This window comes from Mercenaria mercenaria, chromosome 9, assembly GCF_021730395.1.
Source record: "Mercenaria mercenaria strain notata chromosome 9, MADL_Memer_1, whole genome shotgun sequence".
Lineage (NCBI taxonomy): Eukaryota > Metazoa > Mollusca > Bivalvia > Venerida > Veneridae > Mercenaria > Mercenaria mercenaria.
Window position 1 is genome coordinate 81732958 of NC_069369.1, and position 25240 is coordinate 81758197.

The 25240-nt window shown below is 35.7% G+C and overlaps 2 protein-coding genes across 4 annotated transcripts in view; one reads left to right on the forward strand and one right to left on the reverse strand.

The window, feature by feature from the left end:
- The window catches only part of LOC123547594 (E3 ubiquitin-protein ligase MARCHF5-like), a 43429-nt gene extending 40033 nt beyond the window's left edge, over nucleotides 1-3396 (reverse strand). For both annotated transcript variants that reach the window (XM_053551880.1, XM_053551881.1), the window contains exon 1: nucleotides 3260-3396. The gene's annotated coding sequence lies outside the window, so the exon portion shown is untranslated. The remainder of the gene's footprint in view (nucleotides 1-3259) is intronic.
- Nucleotides 3397-21220: 17824 nt separating this feature from the next.
- The window catches only part of LOC123547595 (cytoplasmic polyadenylation element-binding protein 2-like), a 76518-nt gene continuing 72498 nt past the window's right edge, over nucleotides 21221-25240 (forward strand). For both annotated transcript variants that reach the window (XM_045334824.2, XM_045334825.2), the window contains exon 1: nucleotides 21221-22174. In XM_045334824.2, coding sequence (XP_045190759.1) covers nucleotides 21293-22174 — 882 coding nt within the window. In that variant the 5' untranslated portion in view covers nucleotides 21221-21292. The remainder of the gene's footprint in view (nucleotides 22175-25240) is intronic.

Here is a 25240-nt window from a genome sequence, read left to right on the forward strand (position 1 = left end):
CCAGCATGACTTTTGATAATTATTAGTTTACAATGTGACATGAAAAAGGCCTTTTACTATGTTGTTTACAACATGATCTTGGTTTCAAGATTAAGCTTATATTAAGGCCCTCCACTATTTCATATTCATATGAATAAGTTGACATTCTTGGTGACATTTTTTAAGAGAAAGGCTTGAATGGTTTAACCTAACCTATAAAGTAAGTAAAAAGCCTTTGTAAACTATGTTACTGGTTTTGGGAAGATTTACCACTTTATTCTGTGACATTTCTTTTAAGTGTGCAATAAAGATAAATGGAATACATATTAACTATAGACATCTAGAAATGCAACTACTGCTTTGGTAACTTACATGTCTAAAAGAGCACCCTGCCCCTTTCGTACAGCACCCTGCTCATTTTAGGCAGCACCCTGCCCTTTTTGAGCTCTAGAAATAACACTAAATTTGATACATTGGAGAGGTTAGATAGAGCCAGCAGTGATTTTTTTGCGCCGATTTGACTCCGAAATTCGGCGTCTTCCCAATTGAAAAAAATGGTCAAAATTCCCAAAAAATGCTTAAAAATTCCCCAAAAGAAGATGATTTTTCCCAATTATATTGATTTCTTGTGAAAGTTGAACTAAAACGACGCAAGTAATCATAAAAATTCCGACTCTAATTATGGTTTATTCGCAGAATTTTGTTACCAACTCGAAGCGCGTTGTTTACATAAAACGGGTCACGGCATAGTACGGCATTTAGTATGACTTTCATCACGGTCGCTAAACGCTTTTTCATGCGTCAAAATGAGTCGGAAAAAAAATTGTTAGAAAATTACCTAAATTATCGAAAAATGTTGCATAATTCCAAATATTATAATAAGAAAATAAAACTTAAACACGCCATCGGTACTCCAGACATTCGAACATCTTTTGGTAAAGTTAAAGAGAAATTAAATTCAAATCAAACGTCATAAAAGCAAAGTGATCTGTCCAAGAAATCCGAGTCGAAATCAACAGAAGCTCATGGTGACCCTAAGCTATCTGAGCCATCAGATCCTGTGACATCAGAAAATAACCTGTCTGTTCAACCTCAGTGCATATTTGAATGAAATAAATTTACCTTAAAATAAAACTTTTGAAAATGATTTCTTTATTATAAGGTTTGTTAATTTTTCCCAATTTTGAAGTTTATTGCGCTAAAAATTCCCAATTGAAAAGGCATGGGCTGTTGCCAAAAAAAGTAAAAAAATCACTGGCCAGTTTACAAACACTTTACACAAAGCGGTTTGCAACGCGAGTAAAATATTTTAAAACGTAGGCTTAGGCCAAATTTAAAATATTCTTTGTTTCCCCATCCCGACCCAAGCAGGTGAAGTATGGGTAGGTAGGTAGGTAAAATATTTTTTTTTTGTAATTTGTAGGAATAACTGCAAGGAGAATACCAACACTCTAAAATTTAAATAGGTACCAAGTTTACATGTATTCAATCTGAATGCCTTTCTGCAAAATGACCAAGTGATTCTTGTGAAGCACATACTTTATTTTTCTTTCACTCCTTGCCTGTTAACAATAATTAAGGTATTTGGTTGCAATGTTTCTTCATTGTCAATAGTAAAGGGTTCACTATTTTCGATGGTGGACAGTTTTACGCTAAACTGGCTATTATCAATTGCTGCATTTACTGTGGTTTCAATTTATCACCAACAGCTTCGTCAACAATGTCACACATTGTCAACTTCGTCGACAACGTGCAAATTTTATTGTTAACCAGCGAACGATTTGTGTTTCCATTTTTATAGTTATTTTTTATTCCGACTAGAAACCTAAATTACTTAATCCCCATGTCTCACACTCAGTACTTTTCTAACTCCTACTTCCCTAGGACCATCCGACTCTGGAACTGCCTACCAACTTATGTTAAATCTAGCCCCAGTCTCAGTATCTTTAGAGAGAGGCTGGCGGTGGTCAGTATGTAATTCTGTTGCCTCTGTTCCATTTTAACTGTAGCATACTGTCTTTTTTAGCTTTTATTCTTTTAACATTGTAACATATCAGTTCTTTAACAACTGTTTCTCTGACAGCGCCGCCCAGTGATAGTCGGAAATCGACGGTTGGGTGAAAGATGTAGATGTAGATGTAGAGATGCAAACTGAATGCTCCGTCATTTTCTAATTTGTCATCTCCAAGCGTCTTTTTACCACCAACTGTTCTAATACTTACTTGCGCCAATGCGATACAGATCAAAAGATCAGTTTTTTAGAACTGCATTCTACCAAAGTTTGTAAACTTTTTTGCGATGTCAGGGAAGATTTATTTATTTATTTGGGTTTTACGGCGCACCAACACAGTATAGGTTATATGGTGCCAAACAGGACTACAAATTTTGGTTCCACATTTCATTTACATCGAAATAAAAACATGAGGTATGGAAGTCAGGGAAGATATCTGAATCTTAGATATATTATATATTTGTTTTGCAAGAAGTGATTATGATTCTAGCTCTTACGAAATAACATTTTCGCTTTTTTATTTCGATTTAGTGGACATGAAAACTTCGTATTTTATACATTTCAGGTGGATGTTTTAGCTGTGTTGAAGAGACATGCATAATTGACTACACTTTATCTTTTGGACTTATTATTTAAAGTTATTTATGTTGCTACAGTAGGAAATAAAGATTAGAAAATAAGATATAATTGTGTTGATAATATGCTTGGTCACAAGTAAAATCCAACGTTTAAACAGCAGAAATTCAATGCCTAAAATAGTTAAATTAAGGGTAGAATGCAGTCGTTAACACGTTGGGTTTTGATTGGATTGTGGTTGGGTTAAGGTTGCATCATGGTTGGATTCTCGACGTATCAATGTCTAAAAAACTTTCAAATCCAACTAAAATCCGACGTTGATCCAATGTCAATTCACCGGGATTTTGATTGACATGGGGCAGAACTTTCGAACTAGAGACTCATCAAAGAATATTTTTGCGGGTCAAGCAGACGAACAGGGCGCTTTCTGTGTGGGTCAAATATAAGTTTTTCTCCATTTAGCGGGACAAAACCCAGAACCTCAGGTCAACCAAATGCCCCGCTCAGGGTTTACTTTATTATTTTTATGAGGATTTAAAGTCTTGCAAAAAATTATCAGGTCATGGTGCCCTAAGAAAATATTTGTTGATAATAACATAAACAAAATATTTCCCGAACTGTCACCTAGTCACGAGTGTCAAAATAAATTATGTACAAATGGGTGGATAGGTAGAGGTCCAGGTTCCTGTTTACCTCACTGAGGTGCTCACTTCTTTGTCTGTGCCATAAAAACAATGTTTTCCACCATTCTGGTTCATCAGAATTTAATAAAAGATTGTAAAAATATCAAATTCTGTGCGTCCAAAATCCACGAAATAGGTTTTGCTAAATTCACGGAAGTACCTAACATTTTAAGATATCGTTGTAGTCTTCCATCCGGTGCGTTGTTTTCTAGATCGGTTGGTACTAATACTTTTTCTTCTTAATTTCTTATGAACAGGGATGAATATCCAACAAGGAAAGCCACATTTAGCACCCTCCCCAAACGTACAAATAAAGTCACAGAGTCATCTGTAGACACTTAATTGCTACTATATGGACAATTGGCATTTATAAATGCTCTAGAGCGGCCACAGGCAACAGCCGTAGAAACAAATTATTAAAGATTAATAGTTAAAACAAATTATGAAACAGAAAAAATATTGTAAGAGTATTCTGTCACGCTCTAGCTGTTTTGCCTAAATTTATAATCTATAGATGCTGCATCAATATTGAACCTGGGAGATTATAAAAAGGTTGGATATGTTTACACAGTGAACATCTTTGTCTATTTTATAAGAAAAAAAGAGGGCGAAAAACATGTGCCTTTGGAATATGTGTTAATTATAATACACATGTATTTTTTAGACAAACAACAGGGCAATTTAAAAAAATGCTTACACCACATATGTCCGCCCCCTTTACAATATTGTTTAAATATTTGGCTACTCTTACCCCACGTCGTATTCTAAAGTTATCTCCGTCAGGTGAAACCCTAACATACGCAAAGGCAATAGAAAGCATGTTATGTAAAACACAAAAATGCTCTTGAATATTAATATAAAAAGCAATCCTTAATAACCTAAAATGCACGTGCTCATTGCCTTTGTAGAAGACAGAGCAACAAGGGAAACACCCTTATATAAGGGCCCAATGAAACAGGTCAAAAGAAAGAAATCAAAATAGCTCTGTCCCGGCCGGTTTTAAGAACTACCTATTATACAGTCCTCCACCTGTTCCGTCAGACACAATCAAAGAGGAAAGTGTAGCGTCTAAATGTTAAAAGGGCTGAACACCAAACATGCGATGTGTCTGAAAACAGTTGGGTCATAAACTCTTTTAATGAAAATTTTAATAACTACTAAATACAATTGGAAAATTGCCATGACCCAAAATCTTACAAAGTTTATAAACCACATGCCCATAAAAAATGAGTTTTGATATACTTTCTCGCAAAAGTGTCTTTAAATTACTACACAAAAACAATGATGAATATCCGACAAAGTCACGTTCTAAAAACGCAGCCTCCCCAAACGTAAACACAGCACGCGGACGCGCTCACACACACTCACACACAAGGACAAAACAAACAATAAATGGAACACAGTGGGACACCGCCTTGGAATGGTCAGTGGCAAAACAACCACTGGGGAGCTTAAACCGGTTTATGGTGCACCTAACCTCACTATTACCCTCTTCCCCCCCCCCCCCCCCTCCCCATGTTCCAACGTCACAGGACAGTGTAGATAAAAGTCATCCCCGCCAGGTGAAACCCTAACATACGCAAAGGCAACAGAAGGCATGTGATGTAAACACAAAAATGCTCTTGTATATTTATATAAATGCAATCCTTAAGAACCTAAAACGCATGTACTCAGTGCCTTTGAAGAAGACAGAGCAACAAGGGAAACACCCTTAAGGGCCCGACGAAACAGGGCAGAAGACATAATTCAAAATAGCTCAGTCCCGGAGGGATTTAAGTACTACCTATCATAGAGTCCTCCACCTGTTCCGTCAGACACAATCAAAGAGGAAAGCGTAGCGTCTGTAAAAGGGCTGAACACCAAACAAGCGGTGTGTCTCAAAACAGTTGGATCATAACCTCTTTCAATAAAACGTGACCCAAAATCTTACGAAGTCTGTAAACCACCTCCCAAAAAAAGCGGGTTTTGATATACCTTCTCGCAGAAGTGTGTTTACATAACTCTAAATTTCAGTTTGTTTATTTCTGCCCATTGTTTTCTCGTTTAGGGCATAGCCATTTTTATATCTGGGGACAATACGCCGCTTTTCATGGTATTGCACTCTGTGCATCACTGAAGGTCCCACGTGCACCGCCGTATGAATACATCTGCGGATGTCTCGGATGTCTCTAAATTACATTCTGGTACTTTAATAACATGTGTAAATGTTGAGTTCAGCTCAACCCTGGACTAGAGGGCGTGGACGGCAGCTTGCACTTCCACTACCGTCCATGAACAGGCTCAATCAAACCGGGCCTTCAACATTTTCGTTTATGTCGTGTTGGGCGACCTGTGGTTTTCCACCTTTTTTCATTTTTTTTAATTGCTATTGTATTTTAAAACTTCTCCGCAATATAAACATTAATGATTATGAAGAATGCCATGTCAATATAAATGTAAATAGGTTACTTGTTTTAGTTCAATGAATAATGTCAGTGTTAATCAGTTCATTAAAAAAATTATGAGATGATAGTGCTTTAGAAGCTTTGCTATGGTATTAATTAACAGTCATTTTTGGTGATATCTTTTAATTAGCTTCTAGAAATCCTTAATAATTATTGCATGCAGTCAGTTCAAGGCTCGAATACGTGACTCTCGCTTACAGGGCGACTGCTCTACTGACCCGGCGAGCTAACTCTGTATTTTACAATGCCTACATTCTACCACACCTAGATTATTGCTGTACCATTTGGGGGAACTGTAATGATGAGCTATTAAAAACTGTTCTAAAATTCCAAAAGCGTGCTGCAAGAATTATTCCCGACAAAGATTTCAATGCTCCATCATCAGAATTATTTCTTGAACTGAAATGGATGACATTTCCTGACAGAATAAAATACAAAAAAGCTATCCTAGTATATAAATCAATAAATATGCAATCGCCGGACTATCTTACTTCAAAATTTAACCACAACCAAAACCAAACATGTGATCGTGAACTTAGATCAAATCAAAACAATGAACTAAAGGTACCAAAACCAAGAATAGAATTTTTTCGTAAATCTTTGAGCTACTCTGGACCCACAATCTGGAATAACATACCCAATCATATACGCTCATCTGATACTCTTGCAAAATTCAAACAATCCTATCTTCAATGGCACTTTTCTCACCCAAAATTACTATCAGAAAATACTGCCTACCAAATTCTTTAAGTTTCTACATGTACAGACTTTTAATGTAAGTCATTAACTTTACTTAGAATATTTTTGTTTGTTTATACATGTATATAATTTTATTTCAGTTCATATTGCTTTTTTTGTAATTGTAGTTATGGATTATATCTCATAACAGTTGCTGTCATGTTCTGTAAAATTTTCTCTTATTATTGTTTATAATCATGTTTATTGTACTTGTACATATTTATACAGTGGACCATATTGTAAATTGGCTCTGCCAAATATGTCATCCACTATAAATAAAGTCGTTACTTACTTACTTACTTACTTACTTACTTACTAACTGGCTGTCTATAGTCAGTCTCCCTCTTTTAAATAATAAAAATCCTACACCATGACATATATTTCCCTCCCATTTTGGAATTCGTCATCGAATTTCTGTGGGTATTTTACAAATCTAGCATTTGCAGGCGCTGCATGCGGCCTGAAGTTTGGCGCCAAATGTCACAAGGTGAGAATAATGTGCAGTCACTCCTAGCTCGAATCATAGACCCCTTGCTTAAGGGTGAGCGCTGAATCGACCGAACAAACCAACTACGTACATGTATATACATTCTCCCCTTTTTAGTAACAAAAACAAGTATGGATATAAAACAGATAAAGCCACGTTCCAAAAACACAGCACGTGGATGTGCACAAGCACATATAAACAAACATATGCACAGAAAAAGAAAAACGAACAAATAACAGAACACAGTGGGACAGCGCATTGGCATGGTCAGTGACAAAACCACCACTGGGGAACTTCAGCCGGTTTATGGTGCGCACCTCACCCCACTATTACCCCCACCATGTTCTAAAGACATACGACAGTGTTAACAAGTGAATGAAGTATTGCCATGCAATACAAAGTCCCCTACTGGAAGGCACCAGTATAACATAATGAATTGATATATGTCAATGATGTATTTAAACAATATTGTACTATACTGGTTGGGAACCAGTTTCCGGACAGGACCAGTTTCCGGAAACATGTAATATCCGCTTTATTTCGTTGTTATTCATGTAACTGTTTCATCTAGATCATTAAGATGTTTTTTCTTCATGTCTAGAACAAACCACTATATTACAAGGCTGTATAAAAATTAGGTTTTATGATGATAACTCACCTATGTTTACAATTCAACTTTCTGTCTTAACGGGACAGACATAAAGATAGCATTGCGCATGAGCAGTAGTTCACTCTTGCAGAGGTATCAAGTGGGGAAGAAATAATTAAACTACATATTGATTGCCTGCTGATAATTTGTGTTTCTTAAAATTTCACGGTAATAGCTACATAAAATGCAGGGCTGTCGATTTTTGCACTAATTTTATTCTATATCTATTGGAATTATCAAGAATTCGTGATAGGCGGAATTCGAGATTTTTATTGTCAACTTCTGTTTGCTTTCGTAGCTGCTTTTGAACGTCGGTTTATGTTTCATGTGCATTTTTGAAGATATGAATGATAAAGAAATGTGTAAAAATAGTTTAATTATTTATTTCGATATCAAATTAACAGCATAACACCGTCAAAATATTTGTCCGGCTACTGGTTTACCTCACAGGGAAAATAACTTCTTTTGATGACCCCATTTGAGGCCCCGTGGAACCCATATTTTACGTCACAACGCGATGCTGATTACAACATCGGATGCGGAAGGAGCTGAAGTTTGTGCAGTGAAGGCTTCATTTATGTCATATATTCTTTTAGGGAATAATGGAGCCGAAATATGAAATTGTGTCCGGAAAATGGTTCCCAACCAGTATATACAATATGTTATAACAAAACACTTGGATTAAAATTTGCATACATAAAACTTATAGTTGCTTTCATATATAGATTTATTTTGGCCAGTTATGAAAAAGTTATCATATAAGTTGTCTATAGTAACAACAAAGGGAAATTAATAAAAAAAAATCTATTAGAAAAAAATATGTTACAAGTCCACACAAAACTCTTTTACAGGTAGAGATAGGTCAAAACACGTCTAAAAATTCAATGTAACATGCATGTTGTACCACAGAAATTCCCTACGGCCAGTAATAAAAAAGTAACAATATAATCTATTTATAGTAAAAACAAAGGGAGGTAATTCTTAAAACAAGGGTGCCTCATGGCAATGCACATTTTTGCCAAGTTACATCAAAATCTCTCCATGCATGGAGAAGAAATGCTCTGGACAAAGTCATTCTTAAATTTAACCTTTGACCTCTAAGAATGAACTTGACCTTAAACCTAGAGACCTGGTTCTTGCGCACGACAATCTGTCTCATAGTGGTGAACATTTGTGCCAAGTTTCATCAAAATCCCTCCATGCATGAAGAAGAAATGCTCCCGACAAAGTCATTTTTGTATCTGACCTTTGGCCTCTAAGTGTGACCTTGACCTTAGACTAAGGGCCAGGGTCTTGCGCATGACATGTTGTCTCATCCAGGGAAATATTTGTGCCAACTGATATATAAATCCTGCATTGCATGACAAAGTTATAGACCCGACAGGAAAAAAATCCTATTGACCTTTGATCTCAAAGTGTGACCTTGACCTTTAAGCCAGGGTTCTGGGTGTTCCGCATGACACGTCGTCTCATCATGGGGAACATTTGTGCCAAGTAATATTAAAATCCCTTCATGGATGGCAGAGTTATGGACCGGACAGGAAAAAAGCCTTGTTGACATTTGACCTCCAATTGTGATCTTGACCTTTAAGCTAGGGGTCTGAAAGTTGGGCATGACACATCGTCTTATTATGAGGTGCATTTGTGCCAAGTAATATTAAAATCCCTTCATGGTTGGAAGAGTTATGGACCGGACAGAAGAAAAGCCCTGTTGACCTTTGACCTCCAATTGTGACCTTGATTTTTGAGCTAGGGATCCGAGTCTTGCGCAAGACACGTCGTCTCCTCATGGGAAACATTTGTGCCAAGTAATATTAAAATCCCTTAATGAATGACAGAGTTATGGACCGGACATGAAGCAGACCCTGTTCATGCCATGCTAACATTTGACTGCTAAGTGTGACCTTGACCTTTGAGCTAGGGGTCTGAAAGGAGTGCATGACACATCGACTTATTATGAGGTACATTTATGCCAAGTAATATTAAAATCCCTTCATGGATGGGAGAGTTATGGACCGGACAGGAGAAAAGCCCTGTTGACCTTTGACCTCCAAATTGTGACCTTGACCTTTAAGGTAGGGGTCCGAGTCTTGCGCATGACACGTCGTCTCATCATGGGGAACATTTGTGCCAAGTAACATTAAAATCCCTTTATGGGTGACAGAGTTATGGACCGGGCAAGAAATTGCGGACGGACGGAATGACGAAAAGCGCATTCATATAGTCCCCGAAACTGGTTTTCAACCAGTAGGGGACTAATAAAAATAATCCCCACCAGGTGAATCCCTTACACACGCAATAAGAACAGAATGTATATGGCATGTAAAAATTAATGTGCAGGATCGGTTCGAGTGGGCCTCTTCATGAACGCAGGTGGAAATGCAAAAACACAAAAAAAAAATCTAGTATTTTTTATATAAAAAGCAAAGAATATCCAACAGGGAAAGCCACTCTCTAAAACGCAGCCTCCCCAAACGCGCACATGATCAACACACACACACACACGAACGCACGCACCAACGCACGCACGCCACAAAAACGCATAGACTCAATGCCTTTGCAGAAGACAGAGCATCAACAGAAACATTCTTAAGGGCCCAAAGAAATAGGCTAGAAGACAGAAATCAAAACAGCTCAGTCCCACTTCTTATCACATGCGGAGTCCTCCGCCTGTTCTCTCAGACATGATCAAAAAGAGAAGCGTACGTAGCGTCCAACTGTAAAAGTATTGAACATTAAACAGGCATTGTGTCTTAGAACAGTTGGGTCATAACCTCTTTCGTTTTATAACTTTACCAAATACAAATGGAAAATTGCCATTACACAAAATCTCCATGAAAACGGGTTTTGAAGTGTCTTTAAATTACTATTAAATTTTAAAAAAAGCAAATCTGAAACTTGGCAAAGTATTTACGTAATTTATATCAACGATAGCCTTGCTGTAGAAATTTATTTATATAGTAATATATTGATTACGTTCACTGAAATCTTCAACATGACTACACACTGGCAAACCGAATTAATTTAGAAATATATATCCCATAAGATTTTGCGTGGGATTCTACCTCATCCAAATAGGGGAAATTTACAATCATCACTCTTGTCATAATTGTTTGCATGTATAAAATTGTCATAATAGAGGGTTGTAAATCTAAACATGAAACAGTAGTATCCGAATTGTTAGCTTTTCATGGAATTTCACTCTGTGTATCATTGAAGGTTCCATGAACACCGCCGTATGAACGCATCTCTAAATTGTTACACATATCGTGTGCGTGCGCTAGGGATCCATGCACCTTTCTTTTAGAATATAAAGAAAAATTATAATTAAAGATATGTATGTATATAGTTTAAACGTCTGCTCAATATATAAATATACTGTCGGATGATCTCCATTGTACTGGATATTTCCCAAAATTCATTTTCTTAAATACATTTCTTGTAAAAATAATGTTTTACCTCATTTGTTTTCTATATGTGGGCGTAAATTCATCTTGGTTTAGGGCCAGAACTGAGAAGATTCCAGATAAATAAATGGCATCTCATTTGTAGTCACTCTATTGACCTAATTTAATTACTAAGGGTGCCATCACTGACAGTACCTTACACTGCTGCATTTAAAGAGTGCCCAGACTGCATGATGGCTTCTCTTACACAGTAGGGAATGGTGGGCATGTCGGTAGAAGTTTGCTCTAATTTCTGCTAGTGTACTGAAAAGCGGACTTGCTCTTCTTTGTTGTTTTCAGCCTTTTACAAGGATTGTCAAGCATGGACTGTCAAAAGAAAGAAAAAGAAAAAAGTCAATTGATTTAATAGATAAGTGTTATATGCATATTAATGTTCCTTATCTAAGCCTATTGATATGTGTATCATTCTGAATTCAAGTAATCAATCTACCAATAGAGAAGTAAAATTGCCGAAAACAGTGGAATAATTAGAAATCAGAGACAATTTTGCTAACCTTTTGGTGGGTATAGGGAGGTGCTTAGAAACGACACCAGGAGCACAAAAATGAGAGAAGAAGATGCTTCCTCTGACTTACAGATAATATTTGAATTTGCCCTGCTCTTTGTCATTATTAAAATATTTGTGCACGTCAGTAATTCAAGCATATAACCATCGACTGTATCCACAAGTCACGTGGGATCCCCACCAATTAAACTTACTGGAATAAGATATCAAAATTATGATCAAGAAGAATTTCATTATTATATTTTCTATTTCTGGATACAATTCTACAGTTTACTACCACTTGATCTCTTATAGTAGAGCAGCAAAACCTAATAAATGGCTTAGTTAATGAGTAACCTAGCCACAAAAAGTTACAAAACATGTCATATACCAAAATGTTTGGCAGGGTCTGAAGTTTATCGGACTGCCGGCATAAATTGCGAATTTTTGGTGCGGACCGAGAAATCCAAGATGGCGTCCAAGATGGCCGCCATTTTAAGAGTTTATAGGTAAATTTAAAATAAGGATGTAAATAATTTATGAAGAAAAACCATGTAACTTAGCTGTATACAAATATTTAAACTAACAATGTGTAAAAACATATTATATTTTTGAGGTCACTCAAGGTCAGTTTAAGGCCGTAGGCAAGGTCAAAAGGTCAAAAATGTCTAAAATTACTATTTTATCTGCAATTGTTTTACATTCTCTCCAAATTCTATGACATAACTGGCCATTTTTCATTTTAGAACAAGTTTGTGTGCATGACAATTTCGTTTGTAATATTTTTAGAGGAGTACATTTGGCTAACATGGTTACCATGGTGAAACAAAATTGGTTCTAATATATCTGTTAATATGATCTAGTTGGTGGAATCACATACAAATGTGAAAAAAAAACAAACACATTTTACAAACTGCTTTTAATTGTTTGTAGTGAAAGGTTCTTTTATATGTTATATTGTTGGGAGTGATTGAGGTCATTCAAGGATAGTTGGTCAAAATAGCAAAAAAGGATACATAAAAAAACACTTTTTAATATACCATTGTCACAGGGTGAGATAAATGTGCAGTCAGTCCGGGGCTCGAACCCGGGACCCACCGCTTACAGGGCGAGAGCTCTACCGACCGAGCTAACCGGCTGCCTGAAACATCTTCTCCCCTAACGTGACCAAGTTCGTACCTTGACATACATCCCCACAAATTGGAAATTCGTCCTCGAATTCCGGAGGTATATAATATTGCAAGCGTCGTAAGACTGACCAAGCAAGCATGCCACGGTCCAATGTTGGGCGCCATATGTCACAGGGTGAGATAAATATGCAGTCAGTCTGGGGCTCGAACCCGGGACCCCCCACTTACAGGGCGAGTGCTCTACCAACCGAGCTAACAGGCTGCTGGAAACATCTTCTCCCCTAACGTGACCAAGTACCGTGACAGTTTCACACGTTTTCATTTTTTTTCAAATGGTACAAATTTTCATTTCAGAATAAACCTATGGTTTTACAATTTCATTTGCAATCTTAATTAAGATATATTTGCAATATACTCAAATGTTTAAAATATGTTATAGTTTAGGTTTATCAAGATAATTTTTAAGGTCCTACATATAAAGGTTAAAATGTTAAAATAACCATGATATCATTTTTAACTATACAAAATGACATTTATATCATTTTTTTATCTATTAAATTGTTTCGATTCCAAAAAGACATATTCGTATTTATTACCTACATTAACAAACAAACTTATTCTAATATGAATTCAGTGACAAGATCAATATTAATACCTGTATTTAAATCATCTTTTCTTTGTAGTTATAAAATACTTAAACAGCACTTGCATGAACATCTTAATTGCAGTCGCTGCATGTTTCATATTGAAGCTTTATCTAAGTTCCAACGCTTAAAATTGACGTAAACATTTTTTTCTGAATTTTGAAAAACTACTGCCAGTAGCGAGACAAAAAATAAGCTAACCAAGGACTGGGTTTATGCGAGATATAAAGAAAATAAAGCTGTTTTGTAACGTAACTCTGAAAATATTTCTACGCTATTTTCTATCTCTGTGGTAATGCCAAAGTTTCTTTCAGACATTAGTTATGGGTCTAACATCAGATATAAAGTGAGAATGTGAAATAACTACAATTAAAAGATAAAAACATTGCTTACAATGCAGTGTTTTTTTTAATTTAATTTTTCTATTTTTCAAACAACATGTTGTTTTTCCTTTAAGAAAGTATAGCAGGAAAATACTCCAAATGGGGATGTGGGGCAATTTCAATTTTGTGTGGTTTGACTTGAGTGTATGGATGCAGATGGTAGGTGTATATTCCAGCTATGTCATGTATGGATGGATAAGAGTTTTATATGGTAGAGTTTTGACATTTTCACTGGCTGTTGTGATGTTCTTTTATGAAGCCTAAAGTTAAATTTGCATTAGAAGCTATTCTAATTATAAGTCAATGTTTTCTAACAACTATTTGACATTTGCTTTAAAACTTTGAACGCTTGTTTATATATATTAGTCTCTACCTGTAGGCAAGAGTACATAACTCTGTCAAGTAATTTGGCTGAATTATGACTCCTTTTGGATTTTAAAATTGGTTCAGACTTCGTACAAGTCCATGTTTTGTAAAAGCTATTTGAAATGTGGCTTTTAAACTTTGAACACTTGTTTATTATAACAGTATCTACCAGTAAGCAAGAGTAAGTAACTCTGTCAAGTATTTTGGCTGAATTATGGCCCGTTTTGATCTTTGAAATTGGTTCAGACTACGTATAAGTCTATGTTTTGCATCATCTATTTGACATATGGGTTTGAAACTTTGAACACTTGTTTATTATATTAGTCTCTATCTGTAGGCAAGAGTACTTAACTCTATTACGTATTTTGGCTGAATTATTCCCCTTTTTGGATTTGAATATTGGTTCGGTTTTCGTACATCGTACATGTTTCGTCGAAAACTATTTGTATTTGACATGTGGCTTTGAAACTTTGAACACTTGCTTTTCATCATGATTTCCATCTTTAGGCAATAGTTCAACTATTTTGGCTGAATTATGACCCTTTATGGACTTGGAAATCAGTTAAATTTTTCATACCGGTCCATATTTTGTCAAACATGTTTGTCAAATGGCATTGACCACTTGTTTACCATCATAGCTACAAATGTAGGCAAGACTACATAACTAGGATAAGTACTGTAGCTCAGTTATGGCCCTTCTTTGACACAGAAATTAGTTAACTTTTGCAAACCATTCCATATTTTGTCTAAACTTTTTAATATATAGCTTTGGTGGATTCATGTACAAGTTTTTGAAAAGAACAAATGTTACAAACTTATTTCTATTGTGTGAAGTAAGAGAATCTATTGAGTAGGAATGCCACAGGCCACTCGAGAAATTGTAGGGAAACGCCTTTAGAAGAAGTTTGAGTGGTTTACCTTTTCAAAAACTAAACTTAGGTCTAGCAAGATCAAGTTAGTTTGTTTATAAATCGTTATGTTTCTAGTCATTTCATCTGTTAAATTAAATACAATCAGCTGAGTCAGACAAGACTTTATCATGAAAGCCATGTTGGAGGTCATGTGGAATGTTGTGTTACGTAAGGTGAGCTAAAGCTTAACCAAAACATAGGCATAAGCCAATAGTCTGCTAAGTTACTTGGGTCTCCCTCTTTGAGCAGCGGGACTAATCTGCTAGGCTAGTAACCAAAGGAGATAGGTTTGGAAAATTATTACCAGAACATCAACAATTTCTACCCAAAGCGCCTAAGGACAACTGGGTGAATACAGTCTTATTCTGAAGCTTTGTCTGATTTAAGGTTAGCTAGCACTTTTAGACCATGCAATTCTCCCAATTAGGATTTAAGAAATATTGGGATACTGGCAATGTTACAATAGAAAGATATAGACCCGCTGTTTTTGAAAACCTTTTCTTGTTTGAAAGTTTATGGTGATTTGTTGGCCAATACAAATTGAAACTTGGTATCTAATAAATTTGCTTTAATGTCTGATTTCATGGTTCCTGCAAATTTAAGTTAGATGTAAATATCTACCAGAGTTTAACTATAAATATATAATAAGTTTATATAGAAAAAGTGGCAATTTGAAGGTGAAAAACCATTAGCAGTGTCATTTTCCAGTGACTTTCAAAACATTTTGTGCTGGTGGCATCCGTTACCACAAAAGATCTGCCTTTGCACAACCATTTTACATGTGTAGATGTTAAAGCCGACGGAAATTGATAGATATCAAAAAGATTTGAAGATAATGTTTATTCTGAGATAAAATATTAACTAACTGTACAAAGAAATACTTCCTTTGGATTGGAAACGTTCTTTTATAATATGTGGTTAAAATGCTAAAGGAAGTGTTATATTTGCAATATTTTGTAATATATTTTAATGATTAAGACATTTGAAGAAGACATGATAACAATAACAATCGGATGTAGATTATTTACCATACCAATTACAAAATCAAATGTTGCACACGTAACTAAAGTAATTATGTAATTTCTGTTATACAATTTCCAACTTTGAAATGGAACATCTGTCAATATTGTTGTTAACTCAGGCGTGTGACGTCACTAATGACAGCCGTGGTGTTGAAACGTATTATATACTTAGTATGAATATTACTAAATTTACGTTAAAAGTTTACAAAAACTGTTTGGTACATTTGTCGAAACATGATATTGTCAATAAACATATTAGGTGTGCGTTCTGCTCTAAGTTGCAGTGGTTTATGGTGAAGGTATCAACCGCTCAACCCGGGGTCTCTGAGTACAAGCCCTACTGAGGTCATGACCATGCAAACTCATATGGCATCGGTACTAGTTTTTCCAGGAGACGGACTCCAGATTGGTTCAAACTTTCATCATAATCAAGCTGAAAAAAGGACATCCTAATGGCACATCTAGTTTTACAATGGCCCTCGGGTCATTATAGCCAGAACGCCCACCGAAACCATATATTAACTTCGTGATCTTGACGTCTACAATTGTCTTCTACACAGCCAAACGAGCAAAATATGTATCATTATATATGTTTTAACAAATATACAATCTTTAATATGAAAATTCGTGCAATTTAAAATATTGAAAATGTGTATAGGGTTTAGATGATTTTAGGCTATTTTCACCCTTTGACTTTGAATATGACCTTGAAAATGGCCGTGACCGGTTTCCACTAACTAGATCTAAACTAGTGGCTATATTGAAACGCATTTGGTTTCACCATGGTTACTGTATATGGTAACAAAGTTTTCTACCCTAAAATAGTGCAAATGAATTGTCATACACACAAGCCTAGTCTGATATATGAAAAATAAAAAGTAATGATATTCATTTTGGAGTCTCAGAATGAAGAAAAGTTGCAGCTGAAACGGTGATTTTAGACCGTATTTGACCTTGTGTATGACCATGAAATGACTATTGGTGATATAACATTTATTTTAAACTTTATTTAGTTCGAATACCTGTATGCCATTAGGCCACATGTGTTTTCTTCATTGATATTTAATAGCCTTACTTTTGACGCGACCTAAAAGGACCGTAATAGCAGTCATTTTAAAACACTGCAATGACATTGAACATGGACCAGAATATTTTGTATGTTAAAAACTGTCTTTCAGAAAAAAACAGGTTTTCTGTTACATGCGTTTTCTTCATAAGTATATCTAAATCTGCCTAATAGAGATAAAATTCCGGCCATAGTAAAGAACATTTAGGTATTACTATAGTTACTAGATCTATCCTCTCAATTTGTCAGTGAAAAAGTCATTTTGGTCTATTTTGACCTTGACCTTGGCCTTGAAATGACATTGACCAGTACCAAAATTATATCTCTTCTTTTTACTACACACAACAGAAGTAAATTTGTAACATTTGTTCTTTTCAAAAACTTGTACATGAATCCACCAAATAGATCTGAAATAATGGCTATATTGAAACGTTTTTAGTTCAGCTATGGTAACCATAGTAACCAAATTGTACTCCTGTAAAATAGTGCAAATGAAACTACAGTACACACAGATCTACTCTGATATGAGAAATGACAGATTACCTTATTCAGTTTGGAGAAAATAAAAAAGATTGTAGCTAAAACAGTGATTTTAGACCGTTTTTGACCTTTTGACCTTAAGTATGACCTTGACATGACCTTGAGTGACCTCGAGAATATAACAATTATTTAACACTTTCTTAGTTTAGATACTTGTATGTGGTTAAGTCACTTGTGTTTTCTTTATAAATATTTACTAGCGTTATTTTCAAATCTACGTATAAAGACTAAAATGGCGGCCATCTTGGACGCCATCTTGGATTTCTTGGTCCGCACCAAAAATTTGCAATTTATGCCGGCAGTCCAATAAACTTCAGACCCTCCCAAACATTTTGGTATATGACATATTTTGTAACTTTTGGTGGCCAGGTTGAATGCTAAAACTGGGGGTTTGCTGCTCTACTATTATGGATGGACAGGTAAATAATCTATCGATATATGTTCGCTTCCTTATTTTTCGCCAAAGTTAAGAAAATTATTTTTTTATATATATATTATAGCTATTTTCCTATAAAACTATATTGTCAATGGTCAAGTACCGGCAGGGGTGAATATAAATGAAACAGGGTAGCTGGTCAGAAATTGTTTTTATTTGACTGAACACATGTTAAGCTAAGTAATCGTTCCATAGTTGAACTTTCTGCCAATTTGTGGTTATTTGTTTTTGTTGTTGTTCTTTCAGACGGGATTACGATATTGGAATCACTTTTGGTCACATTTTTTAAAACATTTTACACGTAATATATATACTTAACGCAATTCCTTACGAATGACATTAATATTTACCGCATTGACCTTACATTTTTTAATAAACTATAATTTGTTTAAGATTTTCTTACTAGATTTCTACCATTTATGTACGGTATTTCTTTATTTTACACATCATTCGAGCAACTAAACAATAAAATATGCACCGATTTAAATAAAGTTTGTGTTTTATCATACTCGTATTGTAATTATATAGGTCACCGTGTACTACGTGGCCCTATACGTATGAAAAGCGTGTTAATCTGTGAACGAGAAACTCGTGCATGTTTCAACGCTTAAAGTTTTGTCAGCGGTTTAGTAGTCCGTACGAATTTGCATCAGGAAAAACATAAAATGGTACGTTAAACTTTCTGTTAAAAAAGGACCAATTTGTGAGTCTTGTGGAGAGCAACACGTCCTTTGCATGGTAGGCACGTTCTAGATCGACATATTAGAGTTTTAGTTATTTTGTGAAAAATATTAATTCTAATATTGAAGGGTATTTAAGTAAAGCATTTTCCGCTAAGAACATTTTCCACCTCGTTGACAACGAGCCCTAATATCAAATTTTGATAATACTCAGCTTAGGAAACAAGCCATTTTATTTTGTTTTATGTCAAACAGAAGTCTGCAACTGGTGTAGTCTAGCTATATTTGTAGACCTGTTTTGCTTCCTGCACATTTAGTGAATGTATTTGAACGACCTACCCGCTTGCCTGATCTTAATCCCTTAAAATACTTGTTGGATGTTTTGTGGCAAAAAGTGAAGGATTTGTACCGAGGAACAGCAAATATGTGTTGTGCTGGTCCAGAAGTCACGAAATATCATTTAAAATTACCATCTGCTCGAGATTGAGGCTCAACAGGGACATTTCGTTATAAATGTGTCCAAATACTACTGATAGTCTTGCGTTTGGCCGTTTTTTTTGCGTGTGTATTTTCGTTACGATTCTGTGTCCTTCCTATGATTTTTTGTGACTTTTCAAAAGTGTGTAGTGATCGTAAGTTTATTTACACAATATTTTTCCTATTTATCTATTTCTAACTTCTTTTCTTCCCAAGAACAATTCGTTCCTGGAATGGTCTTCCCCTACACATACAGTCCAGCCCCAGTTTGATTCTATTCACCGAGAGGATGGCATCTGTAACCTTCTAATCTATATCTATGTTTTTAATCTTAGTAATTGTAGTTCTTTTTGCACCTAATGAGCTTGCTCAACTGTACAAGACAATACAATACAATACAATACAATACAACAGAATAGAATACAGGTTTTATTTACTGCCGGTATAAAAACGCAACTTGACCCCGATGGTTGACCTTTGTATTATAATACATAATGAGGCACAACCTATTATTGAAAAGGAGTGTACGTTAAACACGAGCTACACGAGAAACAGGAAATATAAATTTATGTAATATAAATTAGTGTATTGGAAAGTTTTACCTGATCAAATATAAGTTTACGTACTTTGATACTGCAATGTTTACAAATTAATTCCATATAAATATACACGGATACCCTAAGCACCCTTGATTTCTACAATGAAATAATCGATATGAATAATCAGCCTAAGGTCAATCATCGCGGCCAAGTTGCGACTACAATATGCCATAACAAAACAACATTAGCTATGAATAGCTATTGACCGACGCATTTAACAAATATATAATGATTAATACACAATTTTAGTATGAGTAAAAGCATTTGCACACATATTATCGAAGCAAACTAATGTAATAGCACATTTACATATAAAAAGAAAAACCGAGGTACTGGTGCTAATCTTGACCGTGGCCTAAAAAATGCCTTAAGATAAACATGGGATAAAAAAACTGAAGATGAAAAACAGCACAAGTGTGTCTAAATTAAGAAAGTACTTAAACACATATCAATTTGAATTAGATTCAAGTTGACCTGATTAGCACCAGCATCTCGAAAGTTGCAGCAAACATAACGTCATATAGCATGCATACAACCATAAAGCACAACACAAGTAATGCAGGTACAACAAGCCAACTTGAAGCAAGGAAAATCCGGTAATAAAAGGCTATCAGAAATACTATGCATAGATAAGTTACGCAAGCACAACTCTCTCACTCTCTCTCTATCTCTCTCTCTCTCTCTCTCTCTCTCTCTCTCTTCATCCAAATATGTATAAAATACATGTTTATTCTTATAGTTCCTTGCTTCATCTTTTCTCTCTTCAATTAATGACTTCGATCAAGTCTGATCATCACGTTATGCTGGTGGCAACTTAAGCAAACAACAAAATAAAATCAGCAAATGCAAGATGAAAATAAGCAAATAAAAGAGGGTTAACTCAAAACAGCACAAGAAGAGCATCTGCAACTCTGTCCGCTCCAGGCATTGACCAGACTCCGGAACTGACTCAGTTTTGTCTCTTCGCGAAAGTGCTTAGTGAAATGAGTTGCAAAGTCTGGGCGCTGCCGAGCGGAAAGAGTTCAAGACCATGCGCATCCCAGTTATGTTGGGCAATATGTACACAGTTGATGTAGATTTATCATACGTTTCCATATAATATCTACAGATCGTATTTAGTAAAGGTTGCCTTCCTGGTAGTGTGTACACCCCATGTGCATTTAGACACGTGCTTGCAATAACAAACACGCCCCCTTTATCGGAATGGCCCTGGAATATGGATATTTTATGCAGATTAGCTTAGAGGCTTTATATATTTTGTGATTTTAAAAATATTTCTGTATAAAAAGACATTTTTAGCCAATTATTATTAAATAAATATTACAGAATATATTATTATTGGCAACTGAAATATCTCATTAACATTAAATATCCAATATTTGGAAATAAAATTTCATTGACTTTGGGTTCCACAATATTTTTCGCGATAGCACAGTTCAGCGCGGAGGACGTGGCGAAGCAGAACAACACAGCAGTGTTTTTATATTATCCCCCAGCACTATTAAATACTTTTTTATCTAATGGGGGAATACGGTGTAGGATTACAGTCACTTTCACCTGTGGATTTTAACCGTTTTGTGAATAATCAGTCGTTGTTTTCACCTGAAAATTCTCCTCGTACGATGCAAGATGAAATTTTGTTGGAAAAGTCGGCTGCTAAACAGCAGCAACTTTCACCTTCATATAACCAGATTTCGGATCAAAACGGAGATACTGTAGTGAAAAATGGACAGTCAGACGTCCCAAGTTTTCACAATGATGATAAAACTATAGAAAACGTTGTAAATACGTCTTCATCTCCTATAGAGGCAAATTCACAGTTGATCACATCTTTGGCAAATGTAAGCCAGAATTTCTGGACGCCCCCTCAAGTGCAGGAGGATACATTTAATCAGGGGGCATTTCAAAGTATTAATGGAACTGTCAGTTTTCAACACTTGCCACCTAATGCTCTAGTAAATGCTGGAAACATAATGCAAGCAGCTCAGATCTCGTCACAAAATTTGGGTCAGAGACGAGCAATCACTGCACAGCACAACTTTCCACAGAGGCCAATGCAGCAAGGTATGATTCTGAATAATGCCAAAAATTATCCCCAGTGGAGTAACGCCCATGGTCAAGCCCATGCCACATTATCTCCTTGGACCCAAGCCCAGCTTCAGCAGCATCATCAACATCAAAGAAGATCTGTACCGAATATGAACATTCCTGCATTTGCACAACTAAAGAATATAAAAAGTTTTCCACAGGCTCAGCAGACACTTTCAGTAATTGCACCGTCCAAATTTCGCAGAAGTACCTCTTTCCCGAGCCAGATACATCAAGCTACCTTTGCCAAGCCAAATGTGGATTATGTAGGACTTGATGAAGTACAACAGAGGGAAAATTATTTGTCGTACCAGGTATAAAACAGAGTGTTGTAACAGAATTTACAGGGATCGAATTTAACTTTTTTTTAGCAATTGTTTGCTAGTGCCATTTTTTTCCACTAGCAAAATAGTGGGTTCCACTAGCAATTATTTAAATGCTGTTTTACATGCTGAATTAATTAAGTTGTTTAGTTGTTGTTTGGTTTCATATATAAAAGTTTAAAGTTCTGCTCCGTTTCCCACTTTTTCACGGAACAGGCCGGGACTTTCTGGTTTCGGAAGTACGAACCAAAGAACTCGTTAATTCTTTGGACTTTTAGCTGGACTCTGAAGTTTTATTTCTAAGTTCTTTCAGGTCACTGCCTGTAGTGTCGCTAGCATTTTAGGTCTCTGTGGGCCTGTTTTGCTCGAAGAAACTTGTAATTTTCCTCTCCATTTTCGCAGTTGCGAATGTAACAGTCTCGGGTAAAATGTGCAGCCTCGACCAGGATTCGAACCTCGGACCTTCGGCTTACCGTGCCAACGCTCTACCAATTGAGCTACCGAGGCCACCCGATACGAGAACCGCTACACACCTTCCCTCTTATTGCGAGACATTGGCACTCATGGCCAATGTCTGCCGCAGACTGTTGATTGAATTCAGATGCACACCCCAGCCAAACTGCTTCGCCCCGCATGGGCTCCAAGGGTGAGCATCCCGGACGAGCCCCCAAATGTAAGTCTCAGGAAAAATGTGCAGCCTCGACCGGGATTTGAACCTCGGACCTTCGGCTTACCGTGCCAACGCTCTACCAATTGAGCTACCGAGGCCACCCGATACGAGAACCGCTACACGAATATCACTGACCAAAACGAAAACAAATATCATCTAGACGCTTGCTTAGATATCCTATAATAACATTTGTATAAAGCGACAAGCGTCTACAAGCGGTCACGTGATTATCAGTAAAATAACTACCCCAAAGGAGTTTTTAAAGAGCAAAGGACAGTTTGAGCGAATTCGTCGGTTTTCGAACATGATTGCGAAAATATTTGAGTGCCCTGATTTCCTACTCGCATTTTTTTATTCTTACTCAAATTTTGCGAGTTAGCGGCCACTAAATTCTATCTCTGATTTATTATGTTTGAAACCTGGATGGTTAAACAGGTTCCAGAAAAGTCACAAATTAGCTATATAGCTAAATCCAGCTATATTTTGCTAGAATTAGCTATAAAACCAATAACAATAATGCAAAATATATCAAAATCACATGCAAAATGGGCATAATCGCGTCCCAATGGTTTTTAAGATGAAAGACAATAACAGAAAACCAAGATATTTGCGGTGACAATAAGTCATTGAAGAATGTGTCACTTGTGAGAATCATCGTTGTATAAGACAAATTTTATAATGACTTATCGCAGAAATTTGCGACATATATCGAAACTGAAACTGCATAGATCTCTGTTCAGGGTTCGATCTTAACGCAGTCCCGCGATCCCGAGGACACCTATTTTAGCGGAGGGCCTCCTGAACTTGGAAGCTGACTGTCCCGTCGGGACAGTAAGTTTTCAGTTCAATATAGCTAAAAAACTTATCAAAAATACCAAAATGACAGAAAAACCTTGCTTTGAAACGATTTTCGAAGTCGACATCTGTTCTAACCACAGTCCGGATGTTTACTCTCGAATACATACATGTACGTAGACTGGTTCCACGTCCTATAAAGTATATAGTGTGAAATCACAGAAGAGACAGCGGGTACCAGTCTAACATGTACGGTAGTAGCAACCCCAGCTAAATTTTCAGAATCAAAATATTGAAAATTAATTAAATTCATCTTAAAGAGCTGTGTTTTCCTAACTCAGAACAGTTTAAATTTTTGAAATATCTTAAAAAAATAAAAAAAGTTATGAAGAATTGAAGTTTGGAAAAAGTCGCATTTTTCTGGAAATTTTTACCAGTGTATTATATAGGAAATCAACTCGCGTTCACGGACCGAAGAAAGGGACATTTTCAACATCAAATCTTCATAACTATTTTATTTTTTATGCTATACTCATGAAACTTCACAGTCAGATAGGAATTTTCCTGTAGAATCCATTTCTGTCATCAGTTTTTGTATAGTGCAAACAGGCACTGCCATAATACAGGAAAATTCAAGGAAATTCAGGTTTTTTTTTCCATTTTTTATTTCAGTCTCAGCATAAAATTATATAGCAATTTAATTTTTGACAATCAGTATGATGATACAATGTTGTGAATGTTCATCAATCATAGTGTAGTGTTTTAAAAGTAAATGCATACAGTGATACACTTCATATAAAAGACATTATTTAGTTTAAAACATTACCAGATGCCGACTAATTTAGTAAAATATTTAGAATACATTTTAATTTCATAAATGTTTTAATATATATTAAACTGGTCAACACTTTTAGCAAATATCATACAGTAATTTTGTGTAAATTCCACTTTGTGTTACTTTTTATAAAATTAACAGAACATTGAATGAAACTTTCTGTAAACTTTGTCAATGCACGTTTTCACGTTCGATGATTTTCCTGTACATTAATTGTAGTTGCTGTTAGATGGACAGTACTTTCTGTTTACCTGCAGCTTGACTGAATATGGGATGTCAATGTACTGTTTCTTAGTCAAATTCTTAGTGCGGCAATAACTTTTAAGTTCAAGAGACACATCTCTAAAAACTGATATACATCCTTCAGCAAGTAGGGTTTCTGTCAGTCCTAGAAACTTACAGAATGGTCAAAGTTTCACAATCTATTGCCCCCCAAAAATGATATTAATAATGTAAATGATTTATTTCAAAAAACCATTTTCATGTTCAACAATGATACCAACAGCAGACATATGGATGTCCCCCAAAAATAATATGTATATCACACATAAATATCTGAACATGATACACAGCTTGCCAGTAATCCGAATCGTTTTATCCGAATATTCAAACACCTCGATAATGAAAGTGGTCACGAGAAATTTGTGACCACAACATAACATACATTATGTGATAATACAAATGCAAATAATTGTTTTTATTGTAAATATGTTTCGAGAATATGTTTTCAATCATATACAAATCGATTTTTACAGGC